This window comes from Primulina eburnea, chromosome 3 (assembly GCF_022965805.1).
Source record: "Primulina eburnea isolate SZY01 chromosome 3, ASM2296580v1, whole genome shotgun sequence".
NCBI classification, from domain to species: Eukaryota; Viridiplantae; Streptophyta; class Magnoliopsida; order Lamiales; family Gesneriaceae; genus Primulina; species Primulina eburnea.
In genome coordinates this window covers 47319055-47338787 of record NC_133103.1, presented here as the reverse complement: position 1 = coordinate 47338787, position 19733 = coordinate 47319055, and the positions used below count along the sequence as shown (strand labels likewise).

The 19733-nt window shown below is 33.7% G+C and overlaps 4 protein-coding genes across 4 annotated transcripts; 1 reads left to right on the top strand and 3 right to left on the bottom strand.

The window, feature by feature from the left end:
- Positions 1-4182: 4182 nt before the first annotated feature.
- Positions 4183-7925, top strand: LOC140827716 (probable aldo-keto reductase 2). Its single transcript, XM_073190500.1, has 5 exons — positions 4183-4498; positions 5040-5240; positions 5755-5927; positions 6016-6118; positions 7307-7925. The coding sequence occupies exons 1-5, from the start codon at positions 4283-4285 to the stop codon at positions 7643-7645; spliced, it is 1032 nt and encodes a 343-aa protein (XP_073046601.1). The 5' UTR covers positions 4183-4282; the 3' UTR covers positions 7646-7925.
- A 2407-nt stretch (positions 7926-10332) lies between these two features.
- On the bottom strand, positions 10333-11907 carry LOC140827715 (F-box protein At2g35280-like). Its single transcript, XM_073190499.1, has 3 exons — positions 11451-11907; positions 10858-11023; positions 10333-10725 (listed from the first exon to the last, which is right to left on the bottom strand). Exons 1-3 carry the CDS (start codon positions 11606-11608, stop codon positions 10333-10335), a joined length of 717 nt encoding a protein of 238 aa, XP_073046600.1. The 5' UTR covers positions 11609-11907.
- A 1118-nt stretch (positions 11908-13025) lies between these two features.
- Positions 13026-14424, bottom strand: LOC140827404 (probable transcription factor PosF21; the record flags this gene model as incomplete). The annotated part of the gene is made up of 3 exons (XM_073190066.1): positions 13026-13595; positions 13744-13828; positions 14260-14424. Coding segments are annotated over 3 exons (600 nt in total), but the record flags the coding sequence as incomplete, so codon positions are not given.
- A 3006-nt stretch (positions 14425-17430) lies between these two features.
- Positions 17431-19038, bottom strand: LOC140827714 (F-box protein At2g35280-like). The gene is made up of 3 exons (XM_073190498.1): positions 18587-19038; positions 17997-18162; positions 17431-17864 (listed from the first exon to the last, which is right to left on the bottom strand). Exons 1-3 carry the CDS (start codon positions 18742-18744, stop codon positions 17472-17474), a joined length of 717 nt encoding a protein of 238 aa, XP_073046599.1. The 5' UTR covers positions 18745-19038; the 3' UTR covers positions 17431-17471.
- Positions 19039-19733: the final 695 nt, after the last annotated feature.

Genomic DNA, 19733 nt, shown 5'->3' with positions numbered 1-19733 from the left:
CTCCAAATCCACCAGTGGCTATGTATTTAGCATTGGTGGAGGAGCAGTCTCTTGAAGGTCATCGAAACAAACTTGCATTGCGAGGTCTACTATGGAATCGGAGTTCATAGCGCTAGATAAAGCTGCAGAAGAAGCTGAGTGGCTTCGCAACTTTCTAGAGGACATTCCATGTTGGACAAGTCCAGTGCCAGCAATCATGATACATTGCGACAGTCAGTCGGCAATTGCAAGGGCACAAAACAGTATGTACAATGGCAAGTCTCGACACATTCGTCGAAGACATAATACTGTGCGACAATTGATCTCTAATGGAGTTATATCTGTTGATTATATTAAATCAAAGGATAACTTAGCGGATCCGCTTACAAAAGCATTAAATAGAGATCAAATGTACTGTCTGTCAAGAGGAATGGGTTTAAAACCTACCAAATAAAATTTTCATAGTGGCAACCCAACCTTGTAGATTGGAGATCCCAAGATCTTGGTTCAATGGGACAACTAAATTATGAGAACTTGAGGAATCACTCCTGATTCCTAAGACGATGAGTGAAGTTGCCTACAAAGGTAGTGAGGTTAAGTATTGTACTTTTAATGATTCCGTAGCTTGCAAAAGCGGGGTAAGTAGGATACCCTTTTACAAGGAGATCACCTATGTACGTGTGAGGACGGGCCGCCTCGATGAAACACGTATAAAGCCAAGATGTGTTCCATGGCCAAAACGGACACAACCGATAACACAAAATGGAAATGGAAGAAAGGTTATCATGTGGGTACAGTTGTCTGGTTTTACATGAACCGCCAAGAAGTTCAAGACATCACGTTCACTTCGTGGCCTAGTAAATCCGATTGTATTCCACTAGGGCAGGTTCAAAGCCAAAAGCTACCTCTCCTGATGTGATAATTTTTCCTATATACTCTCTCTTATGCATCACGAGCATTCATGCATTAATTTCATTCATGTGGGATTGTTGGAATTTTGGTGCTTAATGAATGAAAATTAAGCAAATAAATCAATGTGTTTGATTTGGAAAAATTCGAAACGAATAACGAAACTTAATGAACGAATATTAAGTTCGGTGGTTCTGAATTAAACTCGAAAAAAGTTCATCAAATGTTGAAAGAACTTAAAACGAGTAGTCGGAACATGTAAGGGACAAAAATCGAAAAAGAAAAAAAAAAATTGGCATGAACAGTAGCCGGCGCGCACCTGCGCGCGGGTAGTGTCATGCGCGCACATGCGCGCGGGCCTGCGCGCATGTGCCCGCGCCAGACAGTGCCTGGCGCGCACATGCGCGCGGAGCAGCGCGCATGTGCGCGCACCTGCCGAGTGCTCTCGGCAGGAGCTGCCGAGAGCTCTCGGCAGGCGCTGCCGAGCGCGCTCGGCAGCGTGCGAGCGGGCGTGCGCCCCTGCGCGCACAGACGCGTCCCTTCGGGTTTTTTCGAATTTTCTGATGTTTTTTCATCTCCTTGGCATTGTTTGATGGTTTTGATCAGTTACAATGGCCAAGGGACACTCCCTATGAATGAAAGATCATGTCTTTTGCATGAAAAACATAAAATGCATGATTATTTGAAAATCAAAAACACATTCAAACACATACAAGCATAAGCATATTCTCCTCCTTCCTTTCTTCAACAAGAGAGAGTTCATCCATTTCTTTGTGATAGAACTTGAATATTTGAGTGCTCATTATTCAAGTGTTGTAGTTGTATCTTGGGAGAAGATTGCCACAAACTCTAGCACATTGTGAGGGCAAATTCTTCTTAAGGAGAAAGTGTTCAACACTTGCCTCTACAAAGTTTTATTATTTGATTTCTTCTTGCATTTCTCTCACTTTTGAATACCCCAAACAACACATCTAAAAAACATGGCTTCGGTCCAAAAATGTTAGTTCATTTTTAGCGCGTAAATGGTATATTTTTATCTTATTTGAATATGCTAGGAAATGTGATTTATTGAATGTTAGTGAGATCCATCTCTTTAATCAATGATATAATCAATATAAAATCTTAAATAGTGATGTTGTTTGTGATATTTCTGAAAAATAAACAAAATCCTTATATAATTATCCATAAGAAATGTGGTATCGGATAATGGATAAGCAAGTACATCTCGAGTCGAGTCCCAAATTATATATCCTTAAATTTCCAATTTATGTTTTACATTTAAAATTCTTTCATTTATATAAACAAAATACAATTTTTAAAAAGTTATTCTTTAATAAAATAAACATGCATGATTACTTCATAATTTTAAATTTTTAATATTTTTGTGGATATGTTGAGCAAAATTAAATTTATGTTTATGAAAATTGATGAAATTTAAACATCAATCAACAAAATAATTTGTTGAATTGTTTTAGAAACTATTTAATCCATAGTTGTAGTTTATGTATTTGATAAATAATATATTCAATAAATTTTTACTTGTAAATTTGAATTAAACTAATGAGTTTTTTTTTTATTGTATTCAATCTTGTTTATATATAATTATAAAATGTAATAAAATAAATAATTTAAAATTGTCTCCAGTCATCATTTTAGTTCATTATATTTCAACTTATGTGATGTAACCAAAAATTTATCTAGGATTCGAGTTGGTGAGCTAAATCTTTTGTTTGATGTCGGGCAGGTCGAGCAAGACATCTATATAGATCTGCACGGATGAGCAAAAGTTAAAAGGTGTTAAACGATGCTTAGGTCAGTATTGTGACAAAAGTTAAGAGTGCAAGAGTAGTATTAAGTAATAATAATGAGTGAATGTATAAAACCATGAGGTATACTTGATATTTATAGAGTTATAAACATTCAGATATCTTATATAAAAAGAAATCTAATAAATTCTTTAAAATAGGAGATTTGTTGTTAGATTTATGCTTATTTCCCTTATCTTCGGTAAATTGAAATGTATCTCGATAACTTCGAAATTCTTTCCTGGTTACTAAATATTTAGGCAAAAACTTGTGTGAGACGATCTCACATGTCGTATTTTGAGAGACGAATATCTTATTTTGGTCATCCATGAAAAAATATTACTTTTTATGCTAGGAGTATTATTTTTTATTGTGAATATCGGTAGAGTTACTTCATCTTACAGATAAAAATTCCCGAGACAACCAACTTGGATTCTCTGATGGGTGTCGGTCCTTGCCCCCATTTACTCGTATCAGATGGGCCAAGCCCAATCTCATGGATGTGCTTTGGTCTATAGGTAGTTCAAGTCGGACCCGAGTCGGATCGACTATTCGAGATGATGGACTACATGAGGGTATCAATAGTACCTCTTATTCTTCGGTTTAAAAGAAGTATGAAGTTTTAAACCAAGTATTTGGATCGAGACAATGCCGACCAAAACACTTTGTTTTAGTTTAAGATAGCATTTGAACCGTAAAAAATAAACGTCTAAGATCTTAACATGGGGTCTATACATAGTTTGGATCGGATCGACTATCCAAGGGATCATTATGTTTTGAGCCCCATAACTTTGGAAAAATATCACCAACTAGTTCTTAAATTTATTTTAATGATATAATTAACCGTGATATTATAGGATGATTTTAATTTAAGGACAGTATATTAAATTTTAAAACATTTACATGTGAAAAATAATTTTGTGATCTATTATCATTAATAAAAGGAGAGCTTAGATTAGTAATTAATTTTGAATACTTTGTTGAGGTCTTTTTCAATTACCTAATATCTTCTTATTATCTTTAAATTTTTTCCCTATTTTAAATGACAAAAATTTGCGTGAGACAGTTTCTTAGTCATATTTGTGAGACGGATCTTTTATTTGGGTCATCCATGAAAAAGTATTACTTTTTATGCTAAGAGTATTATTTTTTAATGTGAATATCGGTAGGATTAATCCATCTCACAGATAAAGATTCGTGAGACCGTCTCACAAGAGATCTACTCATTTTAAATTAATATAAATTAATAATTATTTTAAAAAAATTTAAAACAACCCATAATTTATTATTTTATTTTATTTTTAGTTGATAGTGATTTTTTTTTTCCAATTTAGTTTAGATCATAAGAAAATAATTAAAATGTATAAATTCATATTTGGTATATTATCTTATACACATGGCATAAAAGAATTTATTTCCCTTCAAGTGACGTCATTGCTGGCGATTGTGAGCCTTTGACGTCATCAATGACTCGATATTTTCCCTCTCCCTCGTCACAATTTCGCTGCCAGTTCTCACTCTCAGAGCACCCACGTACGCTTGTATAAATCCCACTTCGGGTGACACACTCGAAGCCCAAGTGAAGCGAAATGGCAGTGAAAGTGGAGAGAATCAAGCTGGGTTCACAGGGATTGGAGGTGTCGAAACTAGGATTGGGATGCATGGGCATGTCGGGCAATTACGGGTTACCGAAGCCGGTGCCCGAAATGATCTCTCTGATTCACCATGCTATCGATTCTGGAGTCACGTTTCTTGATACTTCGGACGTCTATGGCCCCCACACCAACGAGATTTTACTCGGAAAGGTCTGATTTTTCACTTCGACCCTTTGTTTTGTTTCTGGTTTTTCTATGTTTGATTTTATTTGATTGTGAAATTTCGTCCTACGTTTTTATTTGGACTATTTCTTTGATGAGTTTTTGTTTGATTTAGTTTTTAAACATGCTTTGGTTGTGGAATTGTCCAGTTTAATATTGCCAATTCTGTCCTCCATTTGAGTGAATCAATGGATTAGAATAGATTAGTACAAAATCTTGAAGTAGATGACTGAACGCACAAAATTTTTGGAATATGTTCTTGAAGGCGAAGAAATATAGGACGATATGTTATAACAATCTGTGTATTTAAAATTTGTTTAAATCTCGGTGAAAAATCAATTGAGTGAGTGCAAATCATTATATAGCTCAGTTTTTCACTTGTGTGTGCAAACATTTCTGTATGTAGAGATGTTTACAACTTCTAGCAGCAAAAATAGGATGCAAATTGGAACGAGACGAATTCGGCTTGAAATTTGTTCTAAGTAAGCCTGTATGTAGTAGGTTCACTATTTTGTCTGGATTGTTGTAGGCGTTGAAGGGTGGAATGAGAGAAAAAGTTCAAATAGCCACAAAGTTTGGTATAATGCACAAAGATGGGAAAATGGAAGTTCGTGGTGATCCGGCATATGTGAGGGCCTCGTGTGAGGCGAGCTTGAAACGTCTTGAAATTGATTGCATTGATCTCTATTATGTTCATAGGATTGATATCCGTGTCCCTATTGAAATCACGGTGAGCACTCTTTCATAGGTTCCTTCTGAATAAATTGATCATTGCTATATTCTTGGTTTAGTTCTGTTCACTTGTGTGTTGAGATTCAGATACTTAGATTAGGATTATAATCTTGCTTTTGCATTGTGATTCTTGAAACTTAATGGTATGTTAATTTAACTTTTAGTTTCGTTGAGTGAAAATATTGCATTATGTATATAAATGGAATGACATGTTCATTCCCAGTTCTTAGGCTCTATTTTTATTATCCATCATCATGCTGGAGAGTATTTCTCTCTGAGGTACGTCAGTAAAATCTCAAGTTATATTCTACCCGTTTAGATTGTATTTGTGGTCCTATACTACTCAGTTTCTTAGTAACTGTATCTTAATTTTCCTTTCATTCGGTTGTTTTCATCAGAACTGTAATTCATTTTGTACTCAACTTTGGGATGAGCAAGAACATAGTGGTTGGAATGAGAATTGTAGGATTGGAGTTTTCCTAATATCTTTATTTTATTGCATGTATTTCAAGATGAGAGAATTAAAGAAACTTGTTGAAGAAGGGAAAATAAAGTACATTGGTCTCTCAGAGGCATGTGCTTCAACAATTAGAAGGGCTCACTCTGTTCATCCAATTACCGCCGTTCAGAATGAGTGGTCATTGTGGTCAAGGGATTTAGAACAGGAAATAGTTCCTACTTGCAGGTAACTCTCTCACACACGTACACACACTATAATATTAGTATGCTAGACAATTATACCATCTTCTTTACTGTTCGACTTTGAATTTCAGAGATCTAGGTATTGGAATTGTCCCATATAGTCCTCTTGGACGTGGTTTCTTTTCGACTGGTCCCAAGTTGATGGAGAACTTGTCCGAGGGTGACATGCGAAAGGTTAGTGTGTCAATGGCATGTGTATTATCATCACACAGTCAGTTGCTCTTGCAGAATAGACGTAGCCTTATTGACAAGCTAATCTAATCTGTAAATAGAAGTATTATGCTGAATGAAAATTTTGGAACAAAGTAAATGCGCTGATTTGTGCTGGTAGGAGATAGTATTTTATTAGGCAGTGGCTTTGTTCTATGTGCATTTCATCGAGGATTAATAGGGGATGTGATCTTCTGTATAATCTCAAAAAAAATTACCAAATCTATCAAGGCTTTTCATGTTAATCATTTTGATAAAATCAATGCCAACTGAAGATATTTTTGAGTTTGGACAAGGCCAAAATTGAAAATCCTGTGCTTGGAAATTTAGGAATAGATCTATTAAATTGAATACTAAGATCACAGATTTAGTAATTACTACAGTATTTTATAATTTATTATTAGTTAGAACATAATTATTACTTATGGGCCTTAAGTTTGTTTTTATGTTAGTTTTGGATTATATTAGGATTTGATGGGGTAGTTTAGGTAATATTTTAATTACATTATGCTTGTTTTAAGGTGTTATCACATGTAAATGTTAAGGCATAAAACTTGAGCAAGAATTAGACATTTTTCATCAGTAAATATTTGATTATTTTTCTCTCAAATGTGTGAACTTTTTTCCTATATTTGCAAATAAATCGAACTTATAAAGATTTGTTTGTGGCTTTCAAAACTTTTTATCTTCATGTTTCTACCTTGCTAAAATTCAGTTTGTAATTGTTATATGATGTTGGGTTCGTTTTCCAAATCAAACCTAACCTACCTTCCTATCTTGATGTTCTTATGCAATTGAACATTTTCTGTGGAACTTGTTGAAATATTTGTATAGGATTCCTTCATTACATTCTTGGGATTCTCATAATAATCTCAACTTTAGTGATGTTCTTTTTTATATAAAAGAAACTATTCTGTCACAGCATATTTAAACCTTGAACAATTAAAAAAGGTGATGGCAACGGAAGGCTCAACTTAGTGAATTACCATATCCAGAATGGCATTTATATGCTTTAGCAATTTCATCTTGAATATCAGTTTTTGGTTCATGATTTATTGCATTCTTCGTCAGAGTAATCTTTCGGGCTCTACCTTCATCTGTTCGGTCCAAGATTTTTCGTTTATATACTGATTCAAGAATCATACTCTGTAGAAATTTCCCAGGCTCCAGGTAGAAAATCTTGAAAACAACAAGTTGATATTCGAGCGAGTTAGTGAAATGGCATCAAGAAAAGGATGCACTTCATCTCAACTTGCACTCGCCTGGGTTCTACATCAAGGAGACGACGTTGTCCCCATACCAGGCACTACCAAGATTGAGAACTTCAATCAAAATATCGAAGCACTCTCTGTGAAATTAACTCCCGAAGAGATGAGTGAACTTGAATCCTATGCTTCAGCAGATGTGGTCAAGGGAGAAAGGCATGCTTTCATGTCCAACACATGGACCAATTCAGAGACCCTTCCACTTTCCTTTTGGAAAGCTGAATAGTGTGTGACTGCGCAGCAAAAGTAGTCCGCTCTTGTGCATCTAAATCTCTAGTATAATTATCCTTTCAATCAGTGGCGGATCTAGAAGTTCCCTGCAGGGACTGTCATCTCCTTTAAATTTTAAGTTTTCGTATGGACTTGGGTTTTTGTGTGTGCCAGATAGACCGAAAAATATGGTTTCGATCCCCGTTTTTCCAAGTTTCAGTTTCGCCCCGACGCGAAATTCCTCGATATAAATCAAGTTTGTGTTATGTGAATGAAATATACACATATTACTGTCTCGTGTTATGTGATTGAAATACATCGCATATTGTTGTGTCATGTTTATGAAGATGCGTTATTTTAGGTGTTTCTTGAGTTATATGTCATGTTCTCTCGATTAGTATTACCATAATTGAAATTTAAAATAATTATGTTATATTTATATTATTTTATATTCTATCGTATTATTTTACGATAGAACTTCATCATCTCATTTTACGAGTTAAGCTCAGTCTAAATTTGCTCACTTTGGTTCTCGTGTCCAATAATAAATTTGTTTTTTCTTTTTAAATGCTATTATAAGTTACGTTTTTCTATTATCTATTTAAGTTTTTTTTTTAACTAATTATCAGAATTTTTAGTATATATATATTTTTCTTGGCAAAAACTTATGTGAGACGGGTCTCTTATTTGGGTCATCCATGGAAAAGTATTACTTTTTATGCTAAGAGTAATACTTTTTATTGTGAATATGGGTAGGGTTGACCCGTTTCACAGATTATGATCCGTGAGACGGTCTCATATGAGACCCACTCATTTTTCTTTTACTTTTTCAAATAAAAATAAACGATGAGGGAATATCTTGATTTGATCAAATTCAAACCAATTATTTTAAATTAAAGTTTGCTGAACTCCCGCGTAGAATGGATAGTGTGTACAAATTTAGCTTCGGAAGTAATGGATAGCGTGTAAAAATTTAGTGCGAATCTGTGAATCATCTGATTTGGTACTTCTTCCTCAATATTTGATGTGGATTTTTGTGCGTTCTTGTTGTAGAGATATCTTCTGTACATGTTTCTTCAATTTATTGCACCCATTTTTCTGTATACCAGAGCCGAATCTCGTAGAAACCTTAGAAATTTGAGACGTTTCAGTTTCTTACTGTATTTTGCAGTTTGTTCATGAGAAATCTGACAAATTTTGAGGGGTTTAAAAGTTTCAAGATTCTATACATATAAACATGGTGAGTTATGGAGTGGGGTGGATCATTTACAACAGATGGAATGGTGAAATCTGATTAATAATGCGTGGAACCATGGTGGTGGCATTACCATCTTGTTAGAATAATGTTAACTTTTATATATAGCATTTTGCAGCTTTTTATCTGCTAGAAATGCGAAGGTTCAGCTGACAGCGCCGACACCATATCAAAATCTTGATGAGATAGAGAATCGTAAGGCCAAGAAGTCCGGCGAGCTCTATTTTGGCTGAATTTATACAGCGGTCTGATGTTTTAACATATCAGGCATTGATTCCTATGTATACATTCACAAAAGTTTGAAGTTCTTTTGGGATTTATTACAATTTGTTTAAAGTTTAGTTATCTTATTTATGTTATCTGTATGTCTATGTATCATTTCTTTCATCAGGAAGGCGATGATTGTGTTGCCTATGGAACCCTGAAATATGATTAGCAAAACCAATGTTGACTGAAGAATGTGATGGTTTAATATTTGTGACTAATCAATCAAGTACCATTGAATTTTCTTGTGATTTTCCGATTGTCTAGCCTGAAATGTAAGTTACTGTAATATTGTTACTCGTGATTCTCAGAAGGAAAAAAAAAGAAGAAAAAAGAACATCATTAAAATTCTGTGTAGGAATTTGTGTTGTTTTGGCTCCCATTGATTTATATTTGTTTCGTCCCCCATCAGTTCAAGTTGTGCCAGAAATGTTTCTTCTATGGGGAAAGCAGATAAAGACATCCTACTACTCCTAGTGATACACCAACTGATGACCAGCTCGTTTGTGTTTTTAACAATTGTGACATGTTATTTTACCAGGTATGTAGTAGCACGGAAGAAGTACCAGGCGTGGGATGATCTCCCATTTGTGGAGGAAATTAACGAGTTTACTGATATGATGAGAGCTGCAACGTCAGACCTGGTTAGAAACATTGGCAGCCGCGATGAGGATATATATATCAAACATGATCAAGCAAGTGTTTGGTGAATTGGGGCTGCTTCCAAATCTCACTGCGGAAGAAAGAGTCATTGCAGCTGAGAAGTTGGTGGAAAAACCAAACAAAATGGCTCTCTTCTTCATCCTTCAGCAAGAAGCAAGACTTGTTCTAGGGAGGAGGCTTCTGAAATCTACCTAACATCGATATCTTGTATGCTATGTTCTCAGCTGAACTTTACCATGACTTGCTCTATAGTGAGGAAGCTTTTGAAATATCTAATCAACCTGGATATTTTGTATGAGCTATGTTTTGGTATCTTGGATGAATTCAGGCTCATCACTCTCAAGTTCCAGTTCCATGGCATCATGTGGAAATATTTGTCTGGTTCTTTTGTTGTCTGTGCTTTACGATCTATCATATCAATACATCTAACCAATCAAAAAATGACTAAAGCTAACCAATCACCAAAAACTGATCAATAAAGCTATGTATCACATTGCTTACATTAAAGTCTTGCCAAATCCTCAACTGAAAAATCCACAAATAGCACTGATCTCCCTATCAACACAACAAGCTTGGCACTGCAACTTTGCATCCATATCCCTCCACCCAGATCTCCAGCGATTTCGATGTGGCGTTTTGCAGAAGATGGGCTTCTGGTTTAAGATGGGATTCTTCACCCACATTCGCCTCAGAGATTCCATCAAATTTTTCCGGTGCGAAATCAGTTTTCGTCTCATCGATGCGGACTTCTGCATGTTACTAATGATTTCAATACCCTTGTCTTTAAACTTGTCATCATCGTTCAAAATTAGTATTATGCAAGTGACATAAAGTGCCCCAATGTGACTTGACTTCATAGCCTTGTGTAGTTGGTTGCAAGCCGATTCAAGATCCACCCCATTAAAGTAGTCCACCTGAATCAAGAAATTTGAATATATATTAATTAATTAATCTGCATCATTCAACATATATAGTATACATACATGATCTTTATCTCATAGAATCCAACAATTATCCAATCATTGAACTAAATTAAACAAACTTACCACTGCTTGTCGATACAACAATTCGGGATTTTCCGATTTCCAGCACTTGTTCAAGAAAGCCTGTTGTTCTTCACTCAGAGGCGTCCAGGAATCTGTACACAGCTTGTCCAGAGACACATGATGGTAGACATACGAATCTTCGCCAATTTCTTTGAATGTTTTACAACTGTATGTTCCATACCCCAAAAAAAAAATTGAAAAATCAAAGCGAATTTAATTAAAGAAACTACAACATGAGACAAAAAATTTCAAAACCCGTAAGGGTTATTGGTCTATTTCCATGATACGAATGTCATATATATTAATATTAGCAGATATGGCGGAAGCCATTGAAGAAGAAAAGATAACTTCCATTGAAGAACATATTGCTACAAGTGAAAATAAAAAGAAAATCTGTATTACAAATGACAGAATATATACCTATATTACTCGTTCTTACCTGTCAAGTGCGAGTGGGATACGTATATTATTTACGTGGATCCTAATAATTAATTTAATGAAGAAAAACTACATTATCTTTAAAACTCTTTTTTAGACTTATGATATATATATATATATAAAAAAACCATAGGATCGTGTGCATGTAGCCATACCTCGACTTGGCGTTGATTATATCGATAACCGAAGATGCTGCTACTCGAGCCAAAACTTCACTAACCAATTCATTCGGAAAAGTTTCGATTCTTGAAACCTCACGTCGAGTTTCATTGCAGGAATATTGTCTGGATATTCTCTTCTTAATTCTTGGCATGATTGCAGGTTTCAAGTTTTTCTTGTTTTATGCTTATTTCCACGTCGTAATCTTGAGAGATGCAGGGAGTTTGCTCAGAAGAAATAAGAACAAGAATTGGATGGAAAAAATATAATAAAGATGATTGTTATTTATAGTAATCAATAATTTCATGTGTCCTAGTCCTTCAAGGATTCTGCATGGAATCTTATTTGAGTTAGAAAGGCGAAGAAATTGATCCTTTTCAGATTTTTCTAATGTGACAAGATCTGTTGGCTCTTGATTTTATTTCCATATATGTATTTTTCGTTTTTCATAAATTTCATTGAATAAGAAATATAGATCAATATACACCAGTTTTAACAATTTAGAAAAGTAGACACTTTTTTTATATAATCTTTGTGTAAAAAATAAATATTATTTTATTAAGATATGATATACATAGATTCTGATAAGATTTATTGAGATAGTTTGAACTTTTAGATTAATTATTGATAACTTGAAGAAAAAATCGAAAAAAGATAGATATACAAAAATTACTAATATACTCACATAATGTGAAGAAACTTTGATGTCATATCAACGTACCAAAATTAGTTAGTATAATATGCTTAAATTTAATAATATAATATAATATAAATGAATAACTATTTTATTTCACAATATAGTTGATGATAAATAAAAAAATAACCCAATAAAAATACAAAAATAATCGAACTTCTTTTAATTAAAACAATATCATAAAAATAATTTTAATAAATTTATAGAATATATAACTATCATATTTTAATAAAATATTCATTTATATTTTCAGTTTTTAAATAATCATATCATTTCTAATATAAAAAATATTTTTTAAAATTTAAAAAATATTTTTAAACTCAACTATTTTCAATTTAATAATACTCTATATACTTATCACACAAACATAACATTAAAAAAAATATATGTTTAACATGTATATAGGCATCACGTGCCAAAAAAAATATCATAAATGTTAGGTATTTATTTAGAAAAGTTGTTAAGATACTTTGCATTAAATGAAAAAATATATATATAATTCGAGAAGGGTATTTTTGTCAAATTTAATTACTGTAACCATGTTATACCACTGGGACACACAATAATATAAATAGCATAGATGGATATATGATATGGATGATTTCATTGTTACAATCCAACAAACAAATTCAATCCACTATTTTAAAATCATACCAAACATAAATATTAGTCCTACAATCTTATTTATTTCTATGTATCAGTTTATTTTTTTTATCCTATTGTACATCCTCTCGCTCATCCAATCTCAAGAACCAAATAACGCCTACTAATGATAACAAGAATTGCACTGAGATATACCAGACAATGGGGACGAGAGGAGATAAATTTGGCCATGTTGACATATAAATGTATATTTCAAAAACAAAAATAACAAACATTATATCCCACAAAGAATTTCATCCTCGAGCTCGAACATAGTAACTTCGATATGCAACTAAAGTTCACTGCACTGCCTAGACAAATCCCAGATCATGTAGATATACATTACAAAACATACTAAAACAAAGGTTTACTGAGATATGAAACAAACCATCGTCGGGAATTCTAGGGATGTACAAACCTCCGTCATCATCGGGTACATGTCCCAGCTTCCATTTCTAATCCTTTGATGACGCATCTGGATCAATGTCTTTTTGAATGGATGATGCCTTCACGTCCCCAGCTTGTTGATGCAGCTGCATAGAGGGTTGTGGCGACTGCTGCTGCTGCTGAAATTGATGCATCTGGTGCTGTTGAAACTGATTCTGTTGCTTCTGGGAATGTAATTGGAGCTGCTGTAATTGTTGAGCTGTTAATAATGCATGCATAGCTTGGTTGTTGCTATAGTAAGGCTTTTCGGTTCCATAGGTTGATGCAGGAAAATTCAGCATAGGTCCACCGTTTGGAATCGTCTGTCCTGTCAGCACCTTAAAATGCTGAACCTCCTCCTTCAGGGCATCATTTAATGCTGGTTTAATGGATATAAAAGACATTAATCAGCATCAAACAACAAATTCTGGAGAGTAAATAGATTTGAGCATGTATAGGAGTTTTTAAAATGCAACTCAAATTAAAGTTCCTAATTGAGTAAGTAGTTAAGAGGTTCTGAAACATACCATCTTGCAACTGCACTTGTTGTTCCATAGTTTGTAACCGCAGTTTGAGCTCATTGTTTTCTACAGTAAGACCATGTGTATCTCTCTGTAGATTAAAAATTAGAAGTGAACATGATGCGTACTGATCTTGGGTATAAAATAGATAACAAGAGTGAGAAAAACATAAAGGCGATAAAACAAGAACAGAGAAGCATCGGCCTTTCTCCCCTTTTCTTAGACGAGGGAAATAAACAAGAAACCTGCTCATGAAGAATGTCAAATACGTACATGTTTGTTGCGTGAGTGGAAGTTAAAAGTTTTTCACCATAAAGAACAGACATAGCTCCAGGTGCGTATGTTTGCTACACTACAATAAATTTAAGAATGCCAATGCTAGGCTTAACACAACAAACGATTCTTGGATGTCAGCAGCTCTAATGTTTAAATTCACCCATATTTTAATTCCGATACATTTACTTGCTTTCCATTTCATGGGAGGAATCTGCAGTTGGAATAAAAAGGAAACGTAAAAATCACCTGCAATAAGGTCAACTGAGCAGACAAGGAAGTTGCTTCAGTTTGCAAAGTTTGGACTTTCCTTTCAAGCTCAGCAATATATCTCATCTTCCGTTCCTTTGACCTCGCTGCTGACTGCCTATTTGCCCAAATCCTATCAGGAGCCACAAAAGAGACGGAAGTTAAAAAACAATTAAATTAAATTAAATTTTCCTTTTTTTAAGAAAATATTTGAAGTAAATGCCTATATACTAGATTTACAACGTAACAGTTTTGGGAAATATAAATTGGTACTTTTGGTTACCCGGAAGGAATTGACACGCAGCACCATAATTTCAAATCAATTTCATCTATCTTTCTTTGGCAATCTAACAAATTTAGACATTGATAGAGAAATAATACTTTGTTGAATACAAGGGATCTAAAGTAATCTGATAGATGGCACTTCTTAATCTATTCACACGAGAAGGGCTAGAATGACATGTCATGTGTCAGGCCCAAAGGACAAACAACATTAGCAACCCAGAATATGCAGGTGCAGACAGAAAAGTGATAAAAATGTTTCATCTCATGTAATCATATGATAGAGATTTACGAAACAAAATTCAACATGGGTAAATCAATAAAAATGCGAAACAATAGCTATCATTATGCACAAAATTTCGCACCAAACCTAAGGCATGGCCCTTAACTAAAAAATTTGTAAGAATTGTGTCAAAAGAAAATCAATAATAAAAATACTGAAAGCGCACATCGAAAGGTAGTCTAAACTATAGCCGTAAATTCAGTGGATAAAAAATTTTCGCAAGAAAAAGATCTAAAGATATCATGGCATAACAAAACAGAAGTGGTTGTGGCAAGAAAATACACCATGTATTTGTCGGAACTAGGGAACTAATAACTACGCAAAAATAATTGAATGATGATTCCTTTCATTAAAATCTCAACTGTCTAAAAATCAGAACATTAGAACCCAAAATAACATCAAAAGAATGTGATTCCATTTATATTCTACACTGTGGTGCTCGTTGACCATTTCAGTTGAGCAATACAAAATCGAGGAGCAAACAGAGCATCGGTGAAACTTGTAATTTGCATGACAAGAGTCAAGACTGCAGTGCTAGCTAATCATCTAACCGTACACATGATAAAAAAAGAAACAAAAATATAAAAAATAAAATAGCAATTTTCAATTTATAACGTAACAAATTGCAGGCTTGTTACCAAGATTAGTTGTGTTCGTGCATAAATGAAAATAAGAAGAATGTGAAAATAGACACGAATTGGTGAAATTCACAACATGCATGAGAAGACTATCGTACTTGTTATATTATGCACCCCTGCAAGATTAAAAAAAAATATAAAGTAACAAATAATAAGTAAAAAACATAGCATAAATCATATATATGTGATTTCTACTTTTCAAACTATGGATGGAGACTCCTGATAAGCACCATTTCCAGTTTCTGTTTCACCTGTATGCCGACATGCCTATGGCAACTAACTTATAATTGGCATTTGAAGTCATTTAGAAGCACCTAAAGTGGGGCCCATCTTCGTGGTGGGGAATTCTAAAATTGGTAACCTGATGGTTTTTAAGAAGAAAAATTTGTCTCATTCCCATGTTTTTCATTTATTTTAAAAGGTTTCGTAGAAACCTTAGAAATTTGAGACGTTTCAGTTTCTTACTGTATTTTGCAGTTTGTTCATGAGAAATCTGACAAATTTTGAGGGGTTTAAAAGTTTCAAGATTCTATACATATAAACATGGTGAGTTATGGAGTGGGGTGGATCATTTACAACAGATGGAATGGTGAAATCTGATTAATAATGCGTGGAACCATGGTGGTGGCATTACCATCTTGTTAGAATAATGTTAACTTTTATATATAGCATTTTGCAGCTTTTTATCTGCTAGAAATGCGAAGGTTCAGCTGACAGCGCCGACACCATATCAAAATCTTGATGAGATAGAGAATCGTAAGGCCAAGAAGTCCGGCGAGCTCTATTTTGGCTGAATTTATACAGCGGTCTGATGTTTTAACATATCAGGCATTGATTCCTATGTATACATTCACAAAAGTTTGAAGTTCTTTTGGGATTTATTACAATTTGTTTAAAGTTTAGTTATCTTATTTATGTTATCTGTATGTCTATGTATCATTTCTTTCATCAGGAAGGCGATGATTGTGTTGCCTATGGAACCCTGAAATATGATTAGCAAAACCAATGTTGACTGAAGAATGTGATGGTTTAATATTTGTGACTAATCAATCAAGTACCATTGAATTTTCTTGTGATTTTCCGATTGTCTAGCCTGAAATGTAAGTTACTGTAATATTGTTACTCGTGATTCTCAGAAGGAAAAAAAAAGAAGAAAAAAGAACATCATTAAAATTCTGTGTAGGAATTTGTGTTGTTTTGGCTCCCATTGATTTATATTTGTTTCGTCCCCCATCAGTTCAAGTTGTGCCAGAAATGTTTCTTCTATGGGGAAAGCAGATAAAGACATCCTACTACTCCTAGTGATACACCAACTGATGACCAGCTCGTTTGTGTTTTTAACAATTGTGACATGTTATTTTACCAGGTATGTAGTAGCACGGAAGAAGTACCAGGCGTGGGATGATCTCCCATTTGTGGAGGAAATTAACGAGTTTACTGATATGATGAGAGCTGCAACGTCAGACCTGGTTAGAAACATTGGCAGCCGCGATGAGGATATATATATCAAACATGATCAAGCAAGTGTTTGGTGAATTGGGGCTGCTTCCAAATCTCACTGCGGAAGAAAGAGTCATTGCAGCTGAGAAGTTGGTGGAAAAACCAAACAAAATGGCTCTCTTCTTCATCCTTCAGCAAGAAGCAAGACTTGTTCTAGGGAGGAGGCTTCTGAAATCTACCTAACATCGATATCTTGTATGCTATGTTCTCAGCTGAACTTTACCATGACTTGCTCTATAGTGAGGAAGCTTTTGAAATATCTAATCAACCTGGATATTTTGTATGAGCTATGTTTTGGTATCTTGGATGAATTCAGGCTCATCACTCTCAAGTTCCAGTTCCATGGCATCATGTGGAAATATTTGTCTGGTTCTTTTGTTGTCTGTGCTTTACGATCTATCATATCAATACATCTAACCAATCAAAAAATGACTAAAGCTAACCAATCACCAAAAACTGATCAATAAAGCTATGTATCACATTGCTTACATTAAAGTCTTGCCAAATCCTCAACTGAAAAATCCACAAATAGCACTGATCTCCCTATCAACACAACAAGCTTGGCACTGCAACTTTGCATCCATATCCCTCCACCCAGATCTCCAGCGATTTCGATGTGGCGTTTTGCAGAAGATGGGCTTCTGGTTTAAGATGGGATTCTTCACCCACATTCGCCTCAGAGATTCCATCAAATTTTTCCGGTGCGAAATCAGTTTTCGTCTCATCGATGCGGACTTCTGCATGTTACTAATGATTTCAATACCCTTGTCTTTAAACTTGTCATCATCGTTCAAAATTAGTATTATGCAAGTGACATAAAGTGCCCCAATGTGACTTGACTTCATAGCCTTGTGTAGTTGGTTGCAAGCCGATTCAAGATCCACCCCATTAAAGTAGTCCACCTGAATCAAGAAATTTGAATATATATTAATTAATTAATCTGCATCATTCAACATATATAGTATACATACATGATCTTTATCTCATAGAATCCAACAATTATCCAATCATTGAACTAAATTAAACAAACTTACCACTGCTTGTCGATACAACAATTCGGGATTTTCCGATTTCCAGCACTTGTTCAAGAAAGCCTGTTGTTCTTCACTCAGAGGCGTCCAGGAATCTGTACACAGCTTGTCCAGAGACACATGATGGTAGACATACGAATCTTCGCCAATTTCTTTGAATGTTTTACAACTGTATGTTCCATACCCCAAAAAAAAAATTGAAAAATCAAAGCGAATTTAATTAAAGAAACTACAACATGAGACAAAAATTTCAAAACCCGTAAGGGTTATTGGTCTATTTCCATGATACGAATGTCATATATATTAATATTAGCAGATATGGCGGAAGCCATTGAAGAAGAAAAGATAACTTCCATTGAAGAACATATTGCTACAAGTGAAAATAAAAAGAAAATCTGTATTACAAATGACAGAATATATACCTATATTACTCGTTCTTACCTGTCAAGTGCGAGTGGGATACGTATATTATTTACGTGGATCCTAATAATTAATTTAATGAAGAAAAACTACATTATCTTTAAAACTCTTTTTTAGACTTATGATATATATATATATAAAAAAACCATAGGATCGTGTGCATGTAGCCATACCTCGACTTGGCGTTGATTATATCGATAACCGAAGATGCTGCTACTCGAGCCAAAACTTCACTAACCAATTCATTCGGAAAAGTTTCGATTCTTGAAACCTCACGTCGAGTTTCATTGCAGGAATATTGTCTGGATATTCTCTTCTTAATTCTTGGCATGATTGCAGGTTTCAAGTTTTTCTTGTTTTATGCTTATTTCCACGTCGTAATCTTGAGAGATGCAGGGAGTTTGCTCAGAAGAAATAAGAACAAGAATTGGATGGAAAAAATATAATAAAGATGATTGTTATTTATAGTAATCAATAATTTCATGTGTCCTAGTCCTTCAAGGATTCTGCATGGAATCTTATTTGAGTTAGAAAGGCGAAGAAATTGATCCTTTTCAGATTTTTCTAATGTGACAAGATCTGTTGGCTCTTGATTTTATTTCCATATATGTATTTTTCGTTTTTCATAAATTTCATTGAATAAGAAATATAGATCAATATACACCAGTTTTAACAATTTAGAAAAGTAGACACTTTTTTTATATAATCTTTGTGTAAAAAATAAATATTATTTTATTAAGATATGATATACATAGATTCTGATAAGATTTATTGAGATAGTTTGAACTTTTAGATTAATTATTGATAACTTGAAGAAAAAATCGAAAAAAGATAGATATACAAAAATTACTAATATACTCACATAATGTGAAGAAACTTTGATGTCATATCAACGTACCAAAATTAGTTAGTATAATATGCTTAAATTTAATAATATAATATAATATAAATGAATAACTATTTTTATTTCACAATATAGTTGATGATAAATAAAAAAATAACCCAATAAAAATACAAAAATAATCGAACTTCTTTTAATTAAAACAATATCATAAAAATAATTTTAATAAATTTATAGAATATATAACTATCATATTTTAATAAAATATTCATTTATATTTTCAGTTTTTAAATAATCATATCATTTCTAATATAAATAAATATTTTTTAAAATTTAAAAAATATTTTTAAACTCAACTATTTTCAATTTAATAATACTCTATATACTTATCACACAAACATAACATTAAAAAAAATATATGTTTAACATGTATATAGGCATCACGTGCCAAAAAAAATATCATAAATGTTAGGTATTTA

Bases quoted from the DNA above. Each gene is read 5' to 3' on its own strand.
- LOC140827714 (XM_073190498.1), bottom strand. From the start codon at position 18,744: ATGCCAAGAATTAAGAAGAGAATATCCAGACAATATTCCTGCAATGAA. The intron at 18,163-18,586 runs GTATGGCTACAT...TGGAACATACAG, and splicing joins ATAATCAACGCCAAGTCGAG to TTGTAAAACATTCAAAGAAA. The intron at 17,865-17,996 runs GTAAGTTTGTTT...TTCTTGATTCAG, and splicing joins TGTTGTATCGACAAGCAGTG to GTGGACTACTTTAATGGGGT.
- LOC140827715 (XM_073190499.1), bottom strand. From the start codon at position 11,608: ATGCCAAGAATTAAGAAGAGAATATCCAGACAATATTCCTGCAATGAA. The intron at 11,024-11,450 runs GTATGGCTACAT...TGGAACATACAG, and splicing joins ATAATCAACGCCAAGTCGAG to TTGTAAAACATTCAAAGAAA. The intron at 10,726-10,857 runs GTAAGTTTGTTT...TTCTTGATTCAG, and splicing joins TGTTGTATCGACAAGCAGTG to GTGGACTACTTTAATGGGGT.
- LOC140827716 (XM_073190500.1), top strand. From the start codon at position 4,283: ATGGCAGTGAAAGTGGAGAGAATCAAGCTGGGTTCACAGGGATTGGAG. The intron at 5,928-6,015 runs GTAACTCTCTCA...TTTGAATTTCAG, and splicing joins GAAATAGTTCCTACTTGCAG to AGATCTAGGTATTGGAATTG. The intron at 6,119-7,306 runs GTTAGTGTGTCA...CATACTCTGTAG, and splicing joins CCGAGGGTGACATGCGAAAG to AAATTTCCCAGGCTCCAGGT.